At 41.0% G+C, this 25986-nt stretch overlaps 1 protein-coding gene across 2 annotated transcripts in view; it reads right to left on the bottom strand.

Annotated features, from left to right (window-relative positions):
- Nucleotides 1-7523: 7523 nt before the first annotated feature.
- LOC126266718 (titin homolog) overlaps nucleotides 7524-25986 on the bottom strand; it is a 1013152-nt gene continuing 994689 nt past the window's right edge. Inside the window, exons 34-39 of one of the 2 annotated variants that reach the window (XM_049971188.1) lie at nucleotides 25137-25455; nucleotides 20696-20837; nucleotides 20090-20289; nucleotides 19740-19892; nucleotides 10264-10387; nucleotides 7524-8853 (exon numbers count right to left, since the gene is read on the bottom strand). In XM_049971188.1, the coding sequence (XP_049827145.1) occupies nucleotides 8002-8853; nucleotides 10264-10387; nucleotides 19740-19892; nucleotides 20090-20289; nucleotides 20696-20837; nucleotides 25137-25455 (1790 nt within the window). In that variant the 3' untranslated portion in view covers nucleotides 7524-8001. The remainder of the gene's footprint in view (nucleotides 8854-10263; nucleotides 10388-19739; nucleotides 19893-20089; nucleotides 20290-20695; nucleotides 20838-25136; nucleotides 25456-25986) is intronic. The other variant, XM_049971189.1, reaches the window with a different exon arrangement.

Raw genomic sequence — 25986 nt, 5'->3', positions numbered from 1 at the left:
TTGTAAACTAAGTAGTAATGGTCCTGTCACGCTTCCCTGGGGTACCTAGGAAATTACCTTCACATCTGCTGATTTTGTTACACCTGACATTTTGAGTTCTACCTGCAAGGGAGTCTTGAATCCAGTTGCAAATCTGGTCTAATATTTGGTAAGCGTGAAAATCGCAGTGTGGGACAGTGTCAAATACCTTCCTGAAGTCCAGAAACAGCATCAGTCTGAGTGCTGATGTCTATTGCAGAATACATTTTGTTTCATAGATATTCCTGTTCTCTATTCCTTCCTCCTCCAGGCTGCCTGCTGTTTTCTCCCACCACTCTTCCCCCCCCCCCCCCCCTCCCTCCTTGTGGGCATTCATTCTGTGATTTTTGATATCTATTCTATGAATCTCTGAATATGGCTGCTGAAATGAAAACACTATTCCTCCTCCTCCTCCTCCTCCACACAAGAAAGGGGGGGATTCAAGTGTTTTGTTGGCAACCAACGCGTCTTCTATTCTGGTTAAAAGTACATTGTAACCCCAGAATGAATATCTTAATTATGCCAACTTGTCTCTACCCATGGACTATTCTGGCAAACCACTCTGCTGCCTCATTTATGCACAGTAACTTGGCCAATGGCTGGAGTTGATTGTGAAACCTTGCAATGATTGTATTTGTAGCAATATGTAAATGCAGCATCTTTCCTTGACACTTGCTAAGATATTGTCTGATGACTGGCTTTTACAAGCTACCCTGAGTGCAGCTGGAGATAAGCACATCCTCAAATGTATGACCCAAGAAAGGGGGGCATATAACAGGTGATCTACTTTATGCAGGCTATTTACAAGTTTGAGATTAGAGTGGAATTTTTTATATGGAAAACTTTTATGCAGGAATGTATTAAGATTTTACCTTTTGTAATAATTTTCTTAACACACTGACTGCCATGTGTCCACCGTCAGCTACAGCAAAGCATCACTTACAGCTGATGCTGTGTGCCTGCTGGTGAACTGGTGAACTGGTGAAACATTCATCACTATTGATGTGGCAGTTAATGGTTAACAAAAATGCATTTGATTGTACATGCTTAGGTTGGTAAAACCATTCATAGTTTTCTAGCTGGACTGGTTATATGATGTGTATTATGAAGGCCATCTACAAGTGTACTCTGCAGACCACTGAAGTTGGTTGGTTGATTAACCCTCTCTGGGGAGGGGGTTCCACAACTATAAATAGGTGTGACAAAGCAAGCTGGGATAATTTTACTTCCCCCTCGTTTTGCCATCTGCCGCCTCAAATTAGTTTTCTTCACTTTTGACTAATTACCATTAAAATACATAAGTATAATCTGGATTTTCATGAAAGAGAAAGGTTGGCCCTAAGTTTTAAAGAACATAACACCAGATCTAATTTTGTCCTTAGTTTTACGTATGCAATTGATTTTCTTATTTATTTTGACTATTCCTAGTTAGTATCTTTTGTTATAGGGTGAAATCAGTGATTGTTTTTGTAACTTAAATTCTATTGTTGGTACATAACCAACAAATTCTGTACTAATTAAAAAAAATTTGGGGGAACAACTAATAGTAATCTTAAAGGATTGACTTGGCTCTGTTCAAAAACTTGTTAGCAAAGGCAGCCCTTAATTCCAAAGTAATTAACAGTTTTGTCAATACAAGTATTGTTTGCATAATGATGTTTGTTAATTTAATGATGTAACCAAATAACTGTCTAAACTCTTGTAGTAGAGGAAACTGTTAAAAAGAAAGAATTGTTCGATGTAAGCAGTTAATTGAATGAGTTAAGTTTTTATTGTAATTTCTGTAAAATTAACTTTAAACAATGTGTAGTTTCAGTACGTATTATTATGAGGATATATAAGGGCCCGATTTTTGGTCCGGAGACAGTACATGGCCGAGTTTCAGACAAGAAACCTGTGTTGATTAGAACGACAATGCTTTAACTTAACTGTGAAATAAGTGTTATACACCTAGGCCCTGTGTTAAAACAATGACAGTGTCTGCTCCATACTCATGTTTCTATTCATCAAGAACTGTGAATTTTGTGGGTAGGTCTTTACTGTTCGTAGGTGTTCAAAAGTAAACTATTGCAGCAGTAAGTGGAGGTGTGTCTGCAAACTATAAATGAGGCTTATGGAAAGTTTAAATAATAGTGCACTGGCCATATATAACTATATTATTAGGGGGTTGTGAACAGTGAAAGTAAGAGACTTAAATGCACCTGTACATCTGTCAGCTACATCATTTGCAGTAGACAGTAGTTGCACTTCCACACCCTATGTTTTCAGCCAGTATGTCAACACCTGAGGACAATTACTGAAGAAATAAAAAGAGGGAAGACAGTCACACAGGGGCGACTCGTTATGGAGTAAAAACAATTGGTAAACCTGGTATAGGTACAACAAATATGGCAGAGGATGGTAGATTCCTGGTGGGAGAGGCAGAAAGAGGGACAACATGTGGTGAGAGTCCCCTTAATCCCACAAAGTTTATTAGACGGAGGGGCACCAAAAGTCGGCCCACAATTGAGCAAAAAGGATTTGATGTGAGATCGCAAATCTGCCCCCAGAGGGATCACCGAGAATGGGGGGGAGCATGCAGATGTAGGTGATTACACATAGCCAGACAATTGGCAAGCTCATTGGCCGGGATACCCGCATGGCCAGGTACCCAGAGGAAATCAAGTGAACAAGCAGCACGATCAAGATGGTGAGATGGTTGTGGATGCAGAGACCAGGTGGTGGTTGGAGAAACACAGTGTACATAACAAAACTCTAGTGAGGGAGGAAGGTTTAATAAAGCAAAGAGCCCAGAAAATGCCCGTCAGTTTCACAGTAAACACCCCACACGTGACATGTAAGAAATGGTGTTCTGAGCCCACAGAAGACAAAGGCGTATCCCACATGACCGCCGGATTTAGAGCCATCTGTGTAAAAAGACAATAACTTCCCGAAGGTCCTGCAAGAGTGGGCAGAACAAGCAACAGAATACCATTTGAGTGATGGAGGCTTTTAGACCCCCAGACAAGGTCCATCCAAATACAGAGTGAAGGTACTAATCAAGGGGTTGGGGGGGGGGGGGGTGATAGGGAGAGAACATGGAGCACAGAGCAGAGAGAGCAGAGAGAGCAGAGAGAGCAGAGAGAGCAGAGAGAGAGAGAGAGAGAGAGAGAGAGAGAGAGAGAGAGAATGAAAATCTTAGTGGAGGAAAGTGAAGCAGATCCCAGTCAAATGCAGCTGAGGTCCCAATGTCACAATTAGAATAGGGGAAAGGGGTGGGGGGTGAGCACAGAAGGAGTGGATAGCGATGGCATAGGAAACAATGAGCTGGGACCCCCAGAAGGAGGGGGTTAGGGGATACCAGTATAAACCAGAAGACCGCTGACTGCAAAAGGCAGTGGTGGCCAAATGGATACCATGATGGTGTACCAGACCCAACAGGAGCAACAGTGCTGAAGGGAGAGCTGAGCCAGATATGACTAAACAGTCCCGATAAAGGCAAAAAAGTGAAGGCCACCGAGTTTACAGAAACAGCCAGTCTTCAAAAGGCCAATATGGGACAACTAAGTAAGCTTGTTGCCAAAAAGAAGACCTAAGAAATAAAACTGGGAGATCACCGTAGGGTATTAGGTGTCGAGGTAGAGCTACTTATTGGGAAGGACTATAGTACAGTGACAGAAAAACACCACCCACGATTTAAGAGGAGATAACTGGAAACCGTGTGAGAGGCCATGTGGAAGTGCACTGGATGGCATCCTGGATCTATTGCGCCATATAGGCCACTTAGTGGGAACTACCCCAGTCGCAGAAATCACCCACATACAGAGCAGGTGTGATGAACGGTCTGATCGGGGCGACAAGTTCATTAATAGGATGAGGGAAAGAGGGATACTTAATACAGAACCCTGCGAAACATCATTCTCCTGGGTCATGGAGAGCTTTAACAGTGGCAACCTGAACTCTGAACATGAATGACTGGTGTAACAGGAACTGACTAATAAAAAACAGGACCCGAAGACTGCTCATGAAGCATAAGAATGATGATACGGTGCCAAGCTGTCTTTTAGGCCTTAAAAAGATTGAAGAGAACTGTGAAAAGATGGTGACACTGAGGAACGGCCTGCCAAATGCAGTTTCAAACTGAAGCAGATGATCAATTGGAGACTGTACCTCCCAAAAGCCTCACTGGTAGGGAGACAAATGGTCCCAAAATTTGAGGCCCCAACAGAGCCAACAGCCACTATCCATTCAAATAACTTGCAGGGGATGTTGGACAGAGTGATCGGCGGGTAACTATCAAGGGATGATGTATCATTACCAGGCTTAAGGACAGGACCCACAATACTGTCCCTCCATTGAGAGAGGAAAACACCTTTGATGCAAATACAGTTAAACACCCAAAGGCGATATTGTTGTCATGGAGGATTGTGGTGTTGACGCAATTGGTTATGGATGGAATCTGGGCCAGGGGTTGAATCATGGGTAGAGTAAAGGGATAGAAGCAGTTCCTGTTCAGTAAAAGGTTCATTGTAGGATTGTGCCTGACAAGAGGTAAAAAACAAGTCGGAAGCTTCAGCCTGTTTCTAGAGGAGAAAGATGCCCCAAGTAGAACAAGAACCGATGGATCTGTACAGAGGCCAACTGGTGATGTGTATAATCTTACTGGACACAACACAGATTACTTCATCAATACAACCTTACAGGAGGGGGGGGGGGGGGACATGACCTGGGAAGTATACAGAGGGCCAATCAGTATTACTGTAAGTCCAGTGGGGTAACGTGGCCATCAGAAGGCAGGAAAGGAATGAGAGAATACATGGGAAATGATCATTATCACAGAGGTCATCATGCAATGACCAGTATAACGAAGGGAAGGGAGCAAAGGATCAATGGCAGAGAAAGTGCTGAAGTGGTAGTACTGAGGGTAGGAAAGCCATATTAAAAAGGCACTGGTCGTGGTTTGCAAGAAACTGATCAGTGAGGAGACCACAACTAGATGAAAATGCACTGACCCTCAATGAGATGATGGACATTAAAATCCTTGAGGAGAAGGAAGGTATGGTGGAGTTGCTGAAGGAGGGTAGTTAAGGCAGGCAGAGTAAGTGGCCTGTCAGGATGGGGGTAGAGACTGCAAACCATGACTGCAGAGGTCCAGTGCACCCCAACAGCAACTACTTCCAATGTGGTACGGAGGGCGATCCACATACTGAAACGTCTGTATGGACCACCATGTGAGTGCCACAGGAAGCTCTCAAAGGGCCGACCAAGTTCTTACAAAGTGCAGACCCTGTGAGGGGTCAGTGAGTAAGCTTTAGTAAAATGAGATTCCTGTACATCAACACAAGCTGTGGAGTAAAAGGAAATAAGGAATTGCAACTCTGGAAGGTGATGGGCTGAAGCTGGTCATGCCACAGTGTCACATGTGTCACGAAAAAGAATGGGGCGACAGCCATAAACAAGAGGTCAGACTCCAGTTGTGAGGTGGGGTAGACATATCCAGAGCCAATGGAGGGGGCCTGGTACCAGGACGACGACGACGACGACGACTCCTCCTCCTCCTCCTCCTCCTCCTGTTGGTGTGAGAGGGAGAGGGGGGGAGAGGGAGGCTTCAGTGAGATCCGGAACAAAGAATGTGTGACCCTGTGGCTGATTTATGACAGCTGAGATATTTCATCAGGCATCCTGGTTGGTTGGTTGGTTGGTTGTGTGTGTGTGGGGAAGGAGACCAGACAGCGTGGTCATCGGTCTCGTCGGTGTACGGAAGGATGGAGAAGGAAGTCTGCCGTGCCCTTTCAGAGGAACCGTCCCGGCATTTGCCTGCAGTGATTTAGGGAAATCACGGAAAACCTAAATCAGGATGGCCGGAGTGGGATTGAACCGTCGCCCTCCCGAATGCGAGTCCAGTGCCTTACCACTGCGCCACCCCGCTTGGTCAGGCATCCTGCCTGGGAGATGCCATGGGGAGGGATCTCAAGAGAGGGCCCATATCACAGGCAGATGCTAAGGAATAGGGACACTTTTCTGGCTTTGTAGGTGAAGTGGCACTTGTAATGGTGGGTGTGATAACTACAGGGGAGGGGAGAGGAAGGAGGGGGGTTGGCACTGGAATAGGGAGGGGAGAGGAAGGAGGGGGGTTGGCACTGGAATAGGGAGGAGGGGAAAAGGATGTAACTGAGGCAAAGTTGGACGTCAGACACAGGGTGAAGATGATTATATTTCTTATGAGCATCAGTGTAGGACGAACACTCAAGGGAATTCCACTCTTGTATCTTCTTTTCCTTTTTTATAAACTGGGCAGTTCAGCAAGTGTGGAGAGTAATGGTCATGACAACTTACATAGGTGGCAGAATACAGCAGCTCCCTTCATGGAGTGGGCATCCATGTTCATGGCATAGGAGGTCCACTGTAGTGGGAAGACATATGCCTGAAATACAAATGCAAATAGATGGCAGGACATACAGCTTTACATCACATGATACCTCTAAAGCATAAGGGTCAACAGAAACTAGGATAGGCAGGCCGAAGGAAGCAAGGATGCAAAGAGGAGGAGGGGGGATGGGGAGGGGGAGGGGGGCACAGAAGGAATGCAGCCCGGGAAGGAAGAAAGGGCCGCAATAATTTGGGGCCATATGTGTGCCATTCATGAACTTGTGAAAGAGCTGTGAGCTCCTTGGGGTCAGGGGGGAGGTGCATGGCTGAGAGTATGGTATACTAAGGTTTCTTCCTCCATCTGTTCACTTATGGACCATGGAGAGAATGATTGCTTAAATGCCTCTGAATAATATTTCCTCGAGTCCCTACAGGAGCAGTATACAGGCCGGGATTGTATGTTTCTTATTGCTGGTTCTTGAAATTTTTTAATTAAGCTTTCATGTGTATCCTTATTTTCAACACTAGTGTGATAATGTGTGGAAAAATGTATGCACACACTTTACATACTGTGCTGTACGTATGAGTATATGGTCAATATTCCTTAGCCCTATTTGGTACTGATCGCACACTTGAGCAAAAGTCTAGGATGGGTCACTGAAGTGTTTTGTAGGCAATCTCTTTTTGATTCCTTGCATTTTCTTAGTATCTCGCCACTAAAGCCACCCAGTTGCTTTACATACGATTCAGTCTATACGATGATTACGTTTTATATCCCTACAAATTGTTACATTTGCGCATTTTTATAAGTTGTGTGATTCCAGTTGCGACATATTGATGTTTTAGTCATAAGCTACTAATATTTTGCCTTTGTGTCTGGTACAATTTTACCTTTTTGATATTTAAAGCAAGCTACTGATATTTGCACATTGAAATCTCTCAAAATGCGTGGGTAGGAACAGCTTTCATTTAATGGTACTTCATTGTAGATAACAGCATCTGTAAAACCATAAGACCTGTATTGACATTGCCTGCTTGGTCCAGTGTACTACGTGAACAGCAAGGGCACAACTGTAAGCTGCTGGCTGATTGAACTGACACTAACATTTAGGTAATATGTGGGAACAGTTACATTTTTATTTTATTAAACATGCAAATGACAGTATCATAAGTTTTATTTTAAATTTGGTTTAAGAACATTACAGTTCAGCTTTTTGTATTTGTGAACAGGTAGAGTGCTAATGGTTGACTATGCTATACACTGACGGGAACATACATATTTTGAAATGGATGTTACAGAAACTGAGGTACTGGCTATGTACAAATCACAAACTTTTGCAATATTCAAACAACAAAAGTTTATATGAACATGCACACTTGACAACGAGCAAAACAGCAAATTTTCCACGAAGAAATAATTAAAAAAAACACATTTGTAGTAGTTTATATTGTTCATCATTGAATATATCTTTAGACAGTATATGGCATGATGGAATTCATTGTAATTTAGATTTAAACATGCTTTGAGTTGCCAAATTATTGTACAGTTATTAATAACTTATCAACATATAAATAGTTCATATTCACAGAAAGACAGCTGCACTTTGTACTAATGCACATATTTATTGTTCTGTGCTACCTCTTCCAGAAAGCGGCTGCTTTCTGGAAGTTGGTGCTGTGTTCTCTTGAGGCAGTAATAGCAGATCCAGAGTGAGTTTTTGCCATTTCACCTGTGACAGGAGAACGGTTCCCAGCACTGGCCATCTGCTGGAATGCTGTCACCTTGCTCTTAACGGTGCCACTGCAGGAGTTCCTGCTGCTGCTGCTTACCACCTCAAGGTGCACTCCAGAATCTGCAGAATTCTGGTGCTTCAGGCTGGCTGTCTTCTTGTTACAGCTGGAGGGCATGGAGGCTGTGGAAGAATAATTAAAATCATTAATGTCACAATCATCATCCTTGTTATCATCTCCCATAGCAAATTTTAAGTTCTTAACAGGTGTTACACTATTTGTCAGGGACAGTGCAATTTCGGTATTATTCTCAGATTCCTCTGTTCCGTCCACTGCAATATTGTCTATTTTCTCAGAGAGAACTTCCAGACATTCAACATTTTTGGTCACAAAACTATCTGTTGAGTGCTCTCCTGCAGTTTTGCTGCTTCTAGCTGCACAAGTACTCTCATTGTCAGTTTCACTACCTGTGTTACCTTCCTCTTCTTCCTCGTGTTCTTCAGTGACCGCTAGACAACGAGACCCTGCTGCATAGGGTACACTGACAGAGCAGTCACTTATACCACTGTCACTGCGCTCACTGAAGGCTCGAGGCCGCCGATTGTTGGATCCTGCAGCAGCAACTACTGCTACCTCATCCGGTCCTGAAAGGCTGGGTCGAGGTGAGCTTCCACCTCCACTAGCTGTCGAATTGCGTCTCGTTGCAGCTGACAAGGTAGCCATTCGACCCAGAGCACGAATTGCATTGCCTGTTTTCTATATATGTGTAAGTGAAAACACACACAGCATGCATTAGTAATAAAAACACACATGCACAAACAACACATTAGCAAATTTGTCTTTAAAATATTTGTCATTATTTGTCACTGTCTCAACTGATCCCTGTAGCTACACGGGACATTATTCTCTCCCTTCCTCTCACTGTCTTATTCCCTTCCCATCAAATTTCATTTCTCTCTTCTTAAGGAAAAGAGTGCTCATGGAAAGAATTGTCTCTATCTGGCCAAAAGTATTTATTTCAGTTTTGATGTGATGGCTAACAATTGTTGGAAATTTATGATGTGGGAGGACTTACTGGGATTAGTGCAGCAAAGAGTTCTTGCTTCATTTTTAGCCAATTATGGAATAGACAACAAATGGTATCAGTATTAGAATTAGCAGTAGATATTCACTAGGATCACAACTATTCATTTCCTGACATTGCAGAAAAAAACTCATCTTTAAGTATGAGAAGATTTCTGTTCCTTTATGAAGCAAGACATGAATTCTTCCCTGACACTGAGTGAAAGTAATGCGTTTGATAAAAGAAGAACATTTAACAAATCTTGTTCTCAAGCTCACAAAACTGTAGCATGTCACTGATGTTATGTGTTCCTAAAGCCTTTGTGCATGAACAACAGAAAAGGATATTACAGATATAAAGCATAAATTTTATGGGTCTAATTATTTGTATGAATGTCCAGGTGTGTCATGATGTGGTTATAAGTTCAGGAAATGTTTGTCAACTAATTCTCCTGTCCCAAATTTTAAAAAAGTAGGTAAGATGCATGCTTGGAAACTACAAAGTTACTATAATTTTATATAAGAGTTTATGTACTATTTATCATTAATGCAAGGATCAAAAATTCATTAGTTACCTACACTGTAAAAGGCTTGCATTGTTAAAATAATCAAACAGTTTTGCTCAAGACAAATGTCATCTTATAATGCCTCTGCTTAGAATTTATACTGATTGCTAAAATGTATTAACACACACTAAACAGTGCAGTGACAATAAGGTGATCCATCTCGAGTTCAGCATTTATTAGATACTGCTGATAACTACACTTCCTTTTTTTGACATCCCATTTTGCTTTGAGGCAGATCTGGGCAATGAATCACTACACTAATGTTTCAATAAATTATACTGAATTATTCATTTCAAAAGGAGCAACAATTCATCAGCGTAACAAATCTGACATGCTAAATCTATTTCGTGTTTGTGAACCAAAACAGAAGTAATACGTTAAGGAGGGGGGACAAAGCAGTAGTATTACACACATTGCGTATCATATCCATCACACAAACACGTCACTGCACAAACTAAGAGTGCCTATTGGAAAATGCATTGCTAAATCTTTCACACATGTTCAGGTCACAGAAAAGGACTCTAAAATAACTACTGACCTGCCACTTGCGCCGTATAATGAATTTTTTAAGTTTGTCAGTACACAGCCTGACACAGCTGATTGCATCTGTCATCTGTGTTAACCAGCGATGTTGCAGACACTGTTCAGCAGTCAACCTTTTCCTGTTGACAGATAGGAGAAAAACAGCATTTAAAATGAAAGATTATGAATGACAAAACCAAATATTAGTATATATCTCTCATATTTTCAGTTTTTAAGGGTTATCTGCAGATAGATTAGTGAGTAGGGAGACGAGAGGTGTAGAGATAAGCATATTGCACATGGCATCATAAGTTACAAAATAGCATATTTAAAGTTTTGTGCAGATTAATTGATTGAGAGACATCAAAGATTAACTTAGCCAGTGCTGAGGATCTTACTACCAAGAAGGGGAGATAAGTAATTTATGACAATATAAAACTATTAATGAAATCAAACAGTGGAACACCCAGGATGGAAAAATGACAATGTTATGAAAAAGAAGAGTTTCCTACATCAATTGTTTATAAGCCCTGTGCCTGCTATATGGATGTCTGAGTCACAGCTCTCATACAAGATAAGTAATTTAAGTAGTAATAAACTGTTTTAACACTAATTTATTATGTTAATTATAGTGCCCTTCAAGCATACCATTAAAGGTTTTTGTCTTACTCGCGTATTTTCACAGTAATCACGTCAAGTTCCTTTTGTTTACATATCGCAGCCAGGCCGAACTTTTGAGCTTTCAGATTAAACTTCATACCGCAATTTTAAGTGCATTTACTGATAGTTTAGTGTGCTAAATACGTTTGCTGCCCCTTTATATCTGTAGAGTATCGTCATCTCTTAAGTAATTTCCAGTAATTAACTTCTGAACCATTGTTTACATTGTCAAGAGTAGGCCTAATTTTTCGTACATGTATTTTCATTGTTTTCTGGTAACTTAATTGTCTTTCTGTCACTAAAATCGATTTGTACCACGAGTGTAAAGTGCCTGACGTGGCGTAGAATCGTTAGCTCCGGGCGATTGTAGTGGCGCAGGAATTGGGAAAATGAGCCAGACTCATCAGTGGTTCTGTAGGCTATGCAGTAGAGATAGAAAAATTGTGGAACAGGAGGAGAAAATTGCTACCCTTCAGGCTGAGTTAGATGAGGCTAGGCGAGAACTGGGCAGGTTAAGGGGAGAGAAGGGTAAACGGGGTGGGAAGTGGCAACAGGCATAAGGAACAGGCCAAGAAATTCTTCTGACAGCTTTGTTATTAATGTACAAAATAGGTTTGACCTGTTGCCTCAGTCAGAAACTGATGAGCCTCTCACAGAAGTAGATGTAGACAGTGCTCAACAAGCTTTCAGCAGCAAATTGAATAAGGTGGTAGGGAAGTGTGCAAAGAGGAAGAAAGTCTTGTTGCTAGGTAGTTCGCATGCTAGGGGTGTGGGCCAACTTCTGCAGGATGAATTAGGGTTGGATTACCAGGTCACAAGTTTTTTCAAACCTAGTGCTGGACTGAGGCAGGTTACAGAGGATTTAGGTTCACTATGTAGAGGCTTTACTAAGGAAGATACCATGGTTATTATGGGTGGGCCGGGCAACAGTATTGACAGAGATCCAGGGTACAGCATAGAGTGCGACCTGGCAAAGATTGTATCAACATCGAGTCATACCAGTGTTGGGTTTGTGTCAGTTCTGGAGCGCCACGACCAACCTCATTTGAGCTCTTCTGTCAGGAGAGTTAATTTGGAGTTGGAATGGCTATTTGGATCTGGTGGTTGCTGTTGATTCACTATGTAGGTGGAACTATACTAGACATGGCCTACACCTTAACAAGAAAGGGAAGGGTAAACTGGCTGGGCTGATAGCAGGAAATTTAAAAGGGGGGGGGGGGGGGGGGGGGACGGGACTACATCACATGGTGGAAACTCTTTTTTAGAGAAAGATCAGTGTCCAGTGGGAAACTTAGCCAGGCAAGTACTAAAGATGTTAAAAAGTTCAAGATACTCACAAAAATAAAGTGAAAAATAATGTTAGTATATTTCATCAAAATATTGGGGGATTGAGAATAAAATTGATGAGCTTCTGCTTTATTTAGAAGATATGGAAACTGAGAATGTAATAGATGTACTATGCCCGTCTGAGCATCACATTGTTACTGATATGCAAAAGGTTAGCATCAATGGGTACAAATTAGCTGCACATGTAAGAGAGTATGATGAGAGGAGGAGTTGCCATATATGTCAAAAGCTTCCACAGTGTAAAAAATATAGAAACTAAAAAATTGTGTGTAGAGCAACATATGGAAGCATGTGCCACTGAACTAAAACTAAATGATGGCACTTTCATAATTGTAACAGTGTATAGGTCCCCCTCAGGGAATTTCCAGCTATTTCTAGAAAACTTGGATGCTTTGTTGTGCTATCTGTCAGACAGGGGGAAGCAAATTATCATTTGTGGGGATTTCAATGTTGATTCCCTGAAAGAGTGTAATAGGAAGAATGATCTTTTAGTACTACTCAGTTCTTTCAATTTGAGCTCCGTCATTGATAATCCTACTTGGATAACAAAGAAGAGCAGCACATTGATAGATAACTTTTTTATAGACCAAGATAAGTTTAAGGATATCAATGCTTATCCTGCTGAGAATGGTCTTTCAGATCATGGTGCACAGCTAGTTACAGTACATGACATAGCTCCATGCAGTATATCAAATCAGAATTTCAAAGCAGTGTGTTCAATTAACAATATAAATATTGCAAACTTTAGGGAAAGCCTAAAGCAACTAGACTGGGATGAAGTATATAAGGAACCCGATGCAAACTTGAAATATAACTTATTTCACAATACATTTTTAAGGGTATTTGAAAATTGCTTTCCCAAGAAAATAGTGAAACATAATTCCAAGAAAACATAAAAAACCTTGGCTAACTAAAGGAATAAGAATATCTTGCAACCGTAAAAGAACTGTATCTAACAGCAGTAAAATAATAAACTCACTGAAAAGTAAAAGTTCTTATGGAATTGATGGCATTTCCAGCAAGATACTTAAAGCTTGTGCCCCACAGATAAGTAGGATTCTCAGCCATGTATGTAATAGCTCTTTGGAGCAGGGTGTTTTCCCCGATAGACTAAAATATTCTATTGTAAAACCATTGCATAAAAAGGTGGATACATCGGATGTCAACAACTATCGCCCAATCTCTCTTCTGACAGCTCTATCAAAAATTTTAAGAAAGTAATGTATTCAAGAGTAGCCTCCCATATTTGTAAAAATAAAGTATTAACAAAATGTCAGTTTGGTTTTCAGAAAGGCTTTTCAACAGAAAATGCTATATACCCTTTCACTGATCAAATATGAAATGCTCTGAATAACCAGACATCACCCATTAGCATTTTTTGTGGTCTCTCAAAGGCCTTTGACTGTGTAAATCATGAAATTCTTTTAGATAAGCTAAATCATTATGGTTTGACGGGGCAGTGCACAAATGGTTTAATTCATACTTAACTGGAAGAATGCAGAAAGTTGAAATAAGTGGTTCATGTAATGTTAATACAACAGCCAATTCCTCAAACTGGGGGCTATCAAGTACGGCGTCCCACAGGGTTTGGTCTTAGGTCCTTTACTGTTCTTGATATACATTAATGACTTACCATTCCATATTGATGAAGATGCAAAGTTAGTTCTTTTTGCTGATGATACTAGTATAGGAATAACATCCAAAAACCAAGAACTAAGTGATGTAATTGTAAATGATGTTTTTCACAAAATTATTAAGTGGTTCTCAGCAAACAGACTCTCTTTAAATTTTGATAAAACACAGTATATACAGTTCCGTACAGTAAATGGCACAACTCCAGTAATAAATATAGACTTTGAACAGAAGTCTGTAGCTAAGGTAGAATTTTCAAAATTTTTAGGTGTGTCCATTGATGAGAGGTTAAACTGGAAGCAACACATTGATGGACTGCTGAAATGTCCGAGTTCGGCTACGTATGCTATTAGGGTTATTGCAAATTTTGGTGATAAGAATCTCAGTAAATTAGCTTACTATGCCTACTTTCATTCACTGCTTTCGTATGGCATCATATTCTGGGGTAATTCATCGTTGAGTAGGAAAGTATTCATTGCTCAAAAACGTGTAATCAGAATAATTGCTGGAGCCCACCCACAGTCATCCTGCAGACATCTATTTAAGGATCTAGGGATCTTCACAGTAAATATATTCACTTATGAAATTTGTTGTTAATAATCCAACCCAGTTCAAAAGTAATAGCACTGTGCATAGCTATAACACCAAGAGAAAGGATGATCTTCACTAACCAGGGTTAAATCTGACTGGCACAGAAAGGGGTAAATTATGCTGCCACAAAAGTCTTTGGTCACCTGCCAAACAGCATCAAAAGCCTGACAGATAGTCAACCAACATTTAAAAATAAATTCAAGTAATTTCTAGATGACAACTCATACTCATTGGCTGAATTTTTAGATGTAAATTTAGGGAGGGGGGAAAAAAGAAAACAAAAAACCCAACTTAAACATTAGTGTCATGCAGTATTTCGTGTAATGTAATATTTTGTACACACATCTTTTATTAACCTGACATTTTCCACATCATTACAAAGTGTCGTATTCATGATCTATGGAACAAGTATTAATCTAATCTAAACAACATTAGTAGATCAGTACATGCCATGCCTCACTGCAACTCTTCCTTTTTTGTGTTGATATGTTTCTTGATAATTTGTTTAACATTCAATATATACACATACTATTTTTGTTTTGCTCTCCTCTTGCTTGCTTTCTTGAGATTTGGCATTAATATTTGTTAAGTCCGTTTTTTCTTCCTATGGACAATGTCAGTAAAGTTTTGCTCCTTGATTACTTGAAACACATTTTGGATTTTTATCTATTCAGCTCACACCTACAGTGCAGCTAAGCACCTCTAGCCTGCAATCCATGTACACAGTAATCTGGCATACTCCAAATGAATACTAGAAAGTAGTTTTCCCTTTACACTCAAAAGTTTATAATGTTTCTGTTTTACAGGAAACAGTTGTTATTTGTCTTGTTTCCTTGCAATATCATTATATCCCACAATTGCAGTACAAAAAACTGATTAAGTTTTATTTAATTTCCACCAATTCTTGTTAGGGATTAACTTAATTTACTGATTCAAGATTTCTGTTGCAATAATTTAAGCTTTTCTAAAAAAGTTATCTAATTCCTTAATTGCATCCATTTGGCAGTTAGTAAACATTTGCTGTTATTCTGAATAGTTTTGCTGGGAAGGCAACCACTGCTCTCTGCCAAAACACCAAACAAATATAGTGTTGGAGCAACCTTGTTCTACACCTTTTTTATAGTAGCTTTTTTACTTTGTACCACCATATTTCTATTTTTGTGTATGCACAATATCATTGTTCTGTTTTTCAAACAGCATACATGATTTTCATGATCATTTAACAGTTTATTCCAGGCAACATTACCAAATGTCTTTTCTAAGTCAATAAATGCCATATTTATATCCCCCTGTTTAGGCTTAAATAATTCTCTAGGATGTCCTGAGTGAGAAAGTTCACATCCCGTTGCCATCATTATACAATGATAATTTCGAAGTATGTAAAAGTCACTAGTATATGGTATGTGCATGCATACTTAGTCTTTTACAGAACTTAACCATAAGTCACTGTAATGGTGGCTTGAAAATTTTGAGAAAATATGTGGGAGGCTGTGATTAAAACCATTGTGATGATGGAAGTGTATAATTTGCCTACAACTTTCCAAAATTAAATGCTGTTGGGCCAAAAATGAACATTCTTAGTACTTGAGTCAGTGGTCATGCTATTCTTTTGGTGTAATGTAACTGGATAAATAAAAACCTCGGAAAGGTTTAAGGTGGAGGAAGAGGACTGATGAAGTTTAGGAAATGGGGATAGTTATTGAAATGTCACCCTGAACCCTGGGTCAGTGGAGACTTACTGGACAGGATGAGATGGAAAGACTGATTATTGTGGACTACACCAGTCGAGATTTGAGAACCTGAGAGTTTCAAGGTGAAAAATAGGATAATAAGGAAGACAGATTACTGATAAAACTGCTGTGTCATCTGAACAAGACACAGCCAGGGCAAAAGAACCACAGGTGCAAAGATGCGAGCTAATGCCAGTGCCACAGAGACTTGCCACTTGCGCGAGTTCCACCAGTGCCACGGGTGGCACTGAAGGTGAGATATCTACTTTGCCAGCTGAGTACAATCTGCCAATGACTGGATGACAACGGACAGACGCCTACTTGGAAGATAGAACAGAGCAGCTCTAGCCCACTTGGATATAGATAATCACCCAGTGCTGAAAGACTGGGAACGACATCTAGTGAACTCTTAGATGTGAACAGACAGTTATTGTAAATTGCATTTGACATTTACTGTGAAGTTTACCTACAATTATTTGCATTTAGCCATAGAGGTCCTTTTTGTGCTATATTACATGCACTGTTGCAGACTTCATTATTCCACTAGTTACAAAGATAAGTAAACTTTCTAACTCCTTTGTGCGCTTTCGTTACTAATTTGTTGGAGTGCTGTAGAACCTTCATTCTTCTAGCCTGTTACCTGTCCCTGGGGCACAGCTGTGTAATAGTGGCAGGGAGAAATTGTCTTAGCAGTGCACAGCACCAGAAGCCATTTCATAACTCTCAAACTCCACCTGCCATAACAGCAGTGGCAACTCTGCCTCCACAGCAGTAGTGACGAGGCCTTTACAAAACTGGCAAAGAGGGTTTACAAAAAAACATTGTGGAAGAGTCAATAGGAAGTGCATTGTATGTGGTACAGATTGGGGAAGTGGGGAAAAATAGACAGGTCAAAGTAAAGTATAGAAAATGAAAAACTAATGAAGTGAATTGTTACTGGGAAAAAATGCCGAGACTGAAGAAATTAACATAAATTAAGGCCAAGTGGGTAATGAGAACCAAGGACATTTAATACCAATTCCATTTGCAGAGCTCTGAGATGCTAGTGTCTGGGGGAAAATCTGGATGGCACATGTGGTGAAATAGGCACAGAGGTCACAATTGTTGTAGAGTAAGCTCTTTAACAGTCTGTGTCTTGCCAACATATGCCATCTGTATCCATTCATCCTGAGTAATGGCTTGGTGGCAGTTATACTAAAGTAAAAGTACAAAGTGTTTTACATAACAGCTGGTACACAACATGCGATTTCACAGGTGGCTCTCCCTTTGATAGTATATGTTCTGGTATGAGGGTTGATAGGGGAAGTCCTACAGAAGGAACAGTCACAGGGGTAGGGCCATAGGGCATATAAATTAATGTAGCAGCAGCAGCAGCATAGGGTCTGACCACAAAATTGCAATGATTGGGCGAGGGAGGGGTCATGAAACTGTACATTTCAGAAAGAGAGACCTTGTACATGGATATAATAATAATTAAAAAAAAAGGGAGGTGGCATCAGTGGTGACAAGCAAGATGTGTGATGGGTGTGGAATGAGCATAGATTTCAGAGAATCTAGGAAATGATTGGTGTCTTTAATAATGGAAGGAAGTCTTTGTACCATAGGTTGCAGGTGTGTGTCAGTTAAGTGGTGTTCAGAGGTCAGCATGTGCTTTGATGCCAACAGCTGTAGGACAGGCAGGGTGGCTGGGTTTGGGGATCTTAGGAAGAAGGTAAAAGGTGGAGGTGTGTATGGGACATCCTTCTTGCTCACCTTAATCAACTTTTCAGTATAATCATGGGCTTCAATGTATTAATCAGTTACTTTGAATAGCCTATGACTTTCTCAAATCATGCCCTGAAATGAGGGCCATTATTCTCAACATTTTGCCTGTCACCCCATTAATAGCTTTTTGCCCTCCTCTCCTCCTCCTACTCCCCCTCCCCTGCACAGTCTCCTGGTCAGACCCTAAGCTCCTTCTGCAGCCATTTCCATACCCCTACAGCTCCTTCCCCATTATAAGACTTGTCCTACGCACTTTCCTGCCTCCACCTATACCAGTTCCATAAATGGTGAAACACATACTACCAAAGGGAGAGCCACCTGTGAATCTCTTACTTTAGTATGACCACCACCTTAGGATGAATGACTATAGACAGATTATGTACACTTGCAACACAAAATAACCTGGTTACGATACAACACCACAGGCATCACCTCGGTGCCTGTTCCACCACATGGGCCATCTGGATTCTGCTCCCAGACACTAGTTTCTCAGAACTCTAGAAAAGGGAATTGGTATTACAACATGTCCTTTGTTCTCACCACTCACCTGGTATCAATATACATTAATTTCCCGATCTCAACATCACTACTCAGTAATTATTCATTTCTTCACACCCTTTTGGTTTTCTAAATCTTATTTTCTAACTTGCCTATTTTTCTCCACCTCCCTCATCATAGCTGTCCATTCTTATTAACTCTTGTATGGTGTTTTGTCAGTAATCTGTCTTCCTTATTACTATGTCTTCCACCTTTAAGCTCTCAGGTTCTCATATCTTGTCCAGTAAGTCTCTGCTGACCCAAAGTTTTGGGCAACTTATCTGTAGATAACCCCATTTTCTAAACTTTGCCAGTCATTTTCCTTTATCCCTCTACCTCTCCCTTCAACCTTTCTTCCAAAAGGAGGAGCCACTGGATCTGAAAGCTTGCAAATTTTCTTAATCTCTGTATCTGCATTTCTCTGCTGCCACTCAGTGGGTGATTTTTTACTTATGCTGTTACATTGTATTTTCAAAAATTTATTATCTTTATTCAAAAAAGGATTTTTTGATTGATATGCTGTAGAAGCTGGAACCTAATATTACTAGTTGCATGTGTGGCCATTGCCATAGTTTTAATTATAACTAAGCAAGAAAATTTGACAGACTGCATCCCTTGAAGCCTCAGTCTGCAACAGTGCATAATCATTTTTCATCATGAACAGTGATAACATCTAGAATTTTACTTTGGATCAGTGAGTAATATCTACAGTGAGTAATAGAACACGTAGCTATTTTTCAACATTAATTGTCACATTGCTGCTTTCTTAAAGTTTTAAGTCCTGCCTTTTTGTAAGATTTTTCTCACCATTACATACATTTCAACAAGGGAATGCCTTGTCAAATGATGCTCAGAAACCTTATGTGACATTTATAACTCAATAAAACTGCCACATCAACCAACCAATGTGTCAGATATATCAGCAACTGTGCAAGTATCATTTATAGTGTCATCAAATCACCTCTCTACTTTAATGTCAAAGCCTCACATGGTTTTCAGTAAGAATGAATTTTGGAGTGACTGAGGTAATCTAAATATTTAATTCAGTCCAGTAATTTCCACTGAACATAAATGAACCATAGTTTAAAAAACTATTTTGATGGCAATGGTTTATCATATTTACCCAACATTAACAGAAGAGCAAAGTTTAACGATTTGTGTGTTGAAAGGTACTAGTAAGTTCTTGCTGCACTATTAACAAATGCTCAGTGGTTTTTGTGTTATTACTCACTCTTTTCTCTTTACTAGAAGTTCACTGATGAAATCTTTGGCATCCTGAGAAATTGCATCAAAAGCTTCATCATCGAAATCATAATCTGCTCTCGTTATATTGGCAAATGTCTCTATGTCATTGTCACCCATGAATGGTGACAAGCCGGACAGCCTGTGAACAATCCATATGTTATGAACACAACATCCTTTCTAAAGGTATTCCAACATCAATTAACACATGCACAATTTTTAACAGCAAATTAACCAAAACACTTGATTCAATATAATTTCTCCTACAGCTTATGTAAATCATGTCAAACTTTAATAGATATGAGTTACTATAACAAATTGAGACCACTGATTACTCACAGGACGTAGCAGATAACGCCAACAGACCACATATCTGATTCAAAACCAATGGGCTCATAATTTATAATTTCTGGTGGTATGAATTCAGGAGTGCCAAACAGAACTCTCTCTGGTTTCCCTGGTGTCAAGATTCTTGCAAGACCAAAATCGATCAGCTTGATCTGGTGAGATGTACGTGTACGGCACATGATGTTTTCTGGCTGCAAATTCCAATATTGTATTAAATTATTTAGATTATAATTGTTGTTGCAAGTATAATCTAAGACAGTAGTATACTAGTAAGATATGAAGTATGGTATTTATGCAGTTCTCTGAAATTTAACTTTTAGATATTTCCTTCATTTTAAATTTCCTTTCCTGTAGCTTAATCTGTCTTCTTACTTAAGAAATTAAAGTTGGAAAATTTAACAGGCTGTCATTTGAGGCCTTCTCTATTTGCAGTAGTTCATGAAATAATACTGAACATTGGGTAGTAAATTGTTTTTGTCAGTCCCTGGTATGTAAAAGTTTACCACCTACAGTGAGATATACATAGCCTTGTATTATTTAGGGTGAACTATAAGAACATTTATCTAGAATGCAGATGAATCAAATGAATTTGCTTACCTTCAGATCAAGATGTGCAACAGAATTCTGGTGCATATACTGGACTCCCTCGCATATTTGACGCATAAAGAGCACACAGTCTCTTTCAGTTAATGTGAAGTCATCTGCGACTACTCTCTCAAACAGCTCACCTCCAGATATACTGAAAATTCAAGAGAATAAATTTAAGATGAAATCTAACAGCAGAAATTCAGGATGAGGGGACAGGGGCTGACGAATCTTGGGATTGAAAACATTGGTCTAAAGAAACTACTTTAAATTTTACTCGCAATAACGGCACACAGTTCTGCCCATTCAAGACCACCAGAAGTAGAAGTCCTCATTTGCAAAGTGTTTCTCAATTTCTCGTATAAACTGTCAGTTTGCATAAAAATGTTTCTTCTTATACATGGACAGCAACTGAGAGTAATCTTTATTTAAATTACTTAGGCAGCTGTGCTTGGAGAAATAAACAGTCTCTGCATGGAAACTCCATTAGCAGTAGAGATTTGAATGGAGTAATGTGAAACAATGGGCAAGTATCCCCATAATAAAACCCATCAAGTAAGATGTTACTTTGTGCAGAGTATATATACAGAAAGAGGAAGCAGGTTTAGTAGAATGGCAAAACAAAATAGTTCACCAGGTGTAATGTTTAAAAGAAATTTGCTGCCACCTCATTACTTTTCAACTGAATGAAGATATTCCATGATCTTTATTCACTAAGAGTGTCTCACTTTTGTCCATTTTGTGTTTTACTATATTTGTAAATTCATCATAGGAAAAACTAGCTGCAAAAAATTTCCAGTAAGAGTGCAGTCTTCAAGTCTTATGATGATTTCTATAGTTTCAATGTAACAATGATTTTAGATTAATTTTTATAAATATGGTCCTATAGCACTCCAAATGTATTGTCTGCCTGCATGCGTATTCAATTAAGTCGTAGTATGGGTGAAGTGATGCAGTCATTGATGTTAAGTTTACAATACCTGTTACATCACTAAACTATGAAAAAGAGAAAAGAAAATAGTTCGGTAGCCACTCACACAACTAAAATCCTTGCCAACAATATTACAAAAAGGATAGGTTATTAGTCATAACAAATGTGATAAGTTGCAGACAGGCACTATGAAAATACTGCTAAACATTTAATATCTTGAAAAAAAGCCTTATTCATGCAACCACAGCTCACACATATATGGGCACTGTTTCTGGCCACTATGGCACAACAACAGACTGCAACTGCATCTGATTTGAACAGCAACCTGAAGTTGATGGTGGGGTAAGTAGGACAGGAGTGGAAAAGGGAGAGGGGAAAGGAGATAAACAGATGTGGGGAACACACTAGCGGGTGCATTGGCAGAATAGATGGCATGTGTAGTGCTGGAGTGTGAGCAGGAAAGAGAATAGGTAGTGGAGGACAGGGACCAGCCAAGGCTAATACCAGGGGGCTTACAGAAATGTAGGGTATGTAATAAGGAGAAAGCCTACATGCACAATTCAGAAAAGCTGGTGTTTGTAGAAAGGATCCAGATGGTGCAGGCTGTGAAGCAATCATTGAAGTGAAGAACATGTCAGTGAATGCTTCACAGCCTGCTCCCTCTAGATAAAACACCAGCTTTCGTAAACTGGGAAGATGGGAACGCCCCCGACAAAATATACTTTATTTCCATAACCTCCATGGCCTCAGCCTTCACTAGACTGTCCTCCACCTAGGTATCTGCTTCCCTGCTCCGACTCCAGCACAACAAAGATCACCTGTTCTGCCAATACACCCATTGCCTTTACCCCGTCTCCCCTCACCCCTCTCCCTTTTCTGTTCTTCATTCCTCCTTTCTCCCCCCCTTTCCCCTCCCCTGCATAGCTTCATCACTCTGCACCTCGCAAATAACAGCCTTATCCTGTCACCACCACATCTGTGTATGCTGCAACAGGCAGCACAATACCTTTCCCAAGCCTTACACTGGTACCCCTCCCCTCCTCTCCCCATCCCATGTTATCTATTTATCTATTTAGCCCCCCCCCCCCCCAATCACCCACTGCAAATTGCTGGTCGCATTAAATGCAGTCACACTGTCTGCAGGGTCTGCGTGTGCGTGCGCCCCATTTCCACCTCCTTTTCATAATCATGTTATTCCACTGTAGACTTCCCATTGTTTAAATTCTTTGGCACATACATTTAAGATATCATGGCATGAATCTCAAGTAATATACTCTCTTCATATGGTGGAATGTGTGCACATGTGTATATGACAAAGTCCATGCAAGGAATCCCGTATGCATTTCTTAATAATCGCTCTTAACAACAAAGCTCAGAAATATCGTTAATCATGCTATTGCATGTTAACTTCAATTACTAGCTCACTAATGATACACTGTATGGCATCATCAGTATGCATTGAAGGGATTATTTCACACAGTTTCAAATAGGCTAAAGGAGAGAACATATGAAGATGGCAGACGGTGAGGAACTGTTTAAATGTAGGTTGCAAAAACAAATTCGAAGGTAGTTTAAGGGATGGTGCCTGACATCCAATGGACTGAGGGTCTCATGTTTGCTAATAGTGGTGCACAAACAGTGTCGTAAATTTTCTTGTCAAATATTAGGCTACTCCTTAAAAGAACACATTGGACAGAGTGCAGTAGAACTTCTATGCGTGTCATGTGAGCAACACTGATGCAAGTCGAGACAGTGAAGTGTTGTAATGTGCCAGCCAGGTGTCTTTAACTGAGGCTGGAAGGTGGCTCTGCATGGAGAAAACAATGGCGAAAGGAGCTAATGTGTTTGGATTTGTGAGATTCGTTGGCGTGTCAACAGCAACTGCCCAAATGTCTACAGGGAATGGTATACCACCTGGAGCCACATAATATCGCTTAATAATACTGGTTGTAAAAACATCCTAACTGACAGACTGGAGACTAGTGTCATGACTTGTCAATGACAATCTGTTTCACACGCGACAGGAATTGCTGATGTCGCCAAATGCTGGTTCATGTTGACCAATTTCTGTGTGACAATGCGAAGGAAACTGCAGTCAGTGAGCATCTGGAGTTGGGTACCTCACAGAAGACTATTGTGTGCAGCAGCACAAAGCTTCAAGTCTTCAATGGGCCAAATAAACTGGATAGCAGCTGACTAAAATGCACAATGTCACCGAGTCAATGGTGCACTAAATCACCCAATCCTGAACGAACAGAATGTTTTAAGTACTATATGGGACAGTGGGTGAAACCTAACAATGAACATCCACGCAACTTAGCTCAATTGCGTCAATCTGTGAAGGTGATGACTGCAGTTGGATACGTAATACCTGACGGAACTTTTGGGTCCTCTCTGTCACTGAATTGAGGCCATTTTCAGAGCTAGGTGTCGTTATATGGCAACATAGGCATCCAGAAGGATGAGGGGGAGGTCAAGAGTGGGCGCTTATCACACTGCCTAGTCCAGCCCAGCCCTTCAGAACTGGAACACAGTGTTTTTATTCATTACAGAATTTTTCCAAAATGAAATTTTCACTCTGCAGCGGAGTGTGCGCTGATTTTGAAACTTCTTGGCAGATTAAAACTGTGTGCTGGACCGAGCCTCGAACTCGGGACCTTTGCCTTTCGCGGGCAAGTGCTCTACCCAGTGCTCTACCAACTGAGCTACCCAAGCACGACTCACGCCCCGTCCTCACAGCTTTACTTCTGCCACTACCTCGTCTCCTAACTTCCAAACTTCACAGAAGTTCTCCTGAGAAACATGCAGTTTCGCAGTTGGTAGAGCACCTGCCCGCGAAAGGCAAAGGTCTCGAGTTCGAGTCTCGGTCCGGCTTACAGTTTTAATCTGCCAGAAATTTTCAAAATCAGCTCACACTCCGCCGCAGAGTGAAAATTTCGTTCTGAAAACATCCCCCAGGGTGTGGCTGAGCCACGTCTCCGCAGTATCCTTTCTTCCAGTAGTGCTAGTTCTGCAAGATTCGCAGGAGAACTTCTGTGCAGTTTGGAAGGTAGGAGACGAGGTACTGGCGGAAGTAAAGCTGTGAGGACGGATCGTGAGTCGTGCTTGGTTAGCTCAGTTTGTAGAGCACCTGCCTGCGAAAGGCAAAGGTCCGGAGTTCGAGTCTCGGTCCGGCACACAGTTTTAATCTGCCAGGCAGTTTCATTACACGATTCTTGTACATTTCTAGAATATATTTCCTGTGATTCCCGTAAACCTCTCATTTATACAGTTTTAGCTTTACGTGGATTATTTCACTAACAATCCTGTTGGCAATTGCATCAGTTATATAAAAAACTGCAATTTTCGAGTTTACCACCCCCCCCCCCCCCACCCCGGCATTTTCAAATTTTTGCAGATGCCCATGCATTGTATTAGTGTTGTCTCCCCTGATCGTGGGGGGTGACAAAGTGTGTGTCCAGTATGCTTATAAACAGATGAACAGAAACAGTGTGCGCGCTTCAGAGTGAGCAGGCTACTCACTACTCGGTGACGACGACGACCTCGCGCGGCGCCTCAAAGACGGCGGCGAGTCGCAGCAGCTTGGGGTGCCTGAGGCGGCGCATGATGTCTACCTCGGCGCGCGCCTTGTCGCGGTCGGCCGCCTTCACGCAGCGCAGGAACTTGCCGGCGAAGAGGCGCTGCGAGCGCCGGTGGCGCACCAGGTGCACCACGCCGTACCTGCCCTTGCCCAGCTCCTGCAGCACCTCGTAGCCGGACGCGAAGTCGCCCCCTGCAGACACTTCCTCCGCGTCCCAGTCTTCTTCCTCCGGGACGTCTTCTTCCTCCAGCTTAACCTCGTCTGTAAACAACAATTTGTAACGTCACGTGCTCGTCCTTCCCGCTGTTGTGGACAGTAGATGGAGCTTCCAGTATCCGGGAGAGGGGGAAAATTTGTGCGGTCAAGACGTATAGGGCTGGTTTAAGAGTACTTTCCCAGAATGGCGGGTGTTTTCCGTAACCCGTTGGAAAGGAACTTTCTCAAAGTCCTGCTAGGATGCAGCAATCTGCAGAATAGTGCCATCAGTGGGTGCAAGAAATGCCCTTTGGAAGTGCTTGACTTCTGCTTCTGAAACTGATAGACAAAACAGCTGTGAATTAGATAATTTCGTGGAACAATTTGGAGTTCGTAAGATGTAGGAATCGGCCTCGGCTCTTAGATGAAGTCCTTTCCGGAGTTAGTGATCATTCCTCACCAACAAAGTTACTATTCAAATATGGAAAGAATACAAGAATCTGCTTTTTCTAGACGAGTTGTGTTTTTACTAGTGTTCATGTGCTTGGCAGACAGAGCCCTTATACAAGATCACAAGACCAGTAGCTGTCAGGGATG

This window comes from Schistocerca gregaria, chromosome 4, assembly GCF_023897955.1.
Source record: "Schistocerca gregaria isolate iqSchGreg1 chromosome 4, iqSchGreg1.2, whole genome shotgun sequence".
NCBI classification, from domain to species: Eukaryota; Metazoa; Arthropoda; class Insecta; order Orthoptera; family Acrididae; genus Schistocerca; species Schistocerca gregaria.
This window is presented reverse-complemented; position numbering and strand designations above follow the sequence as displayed.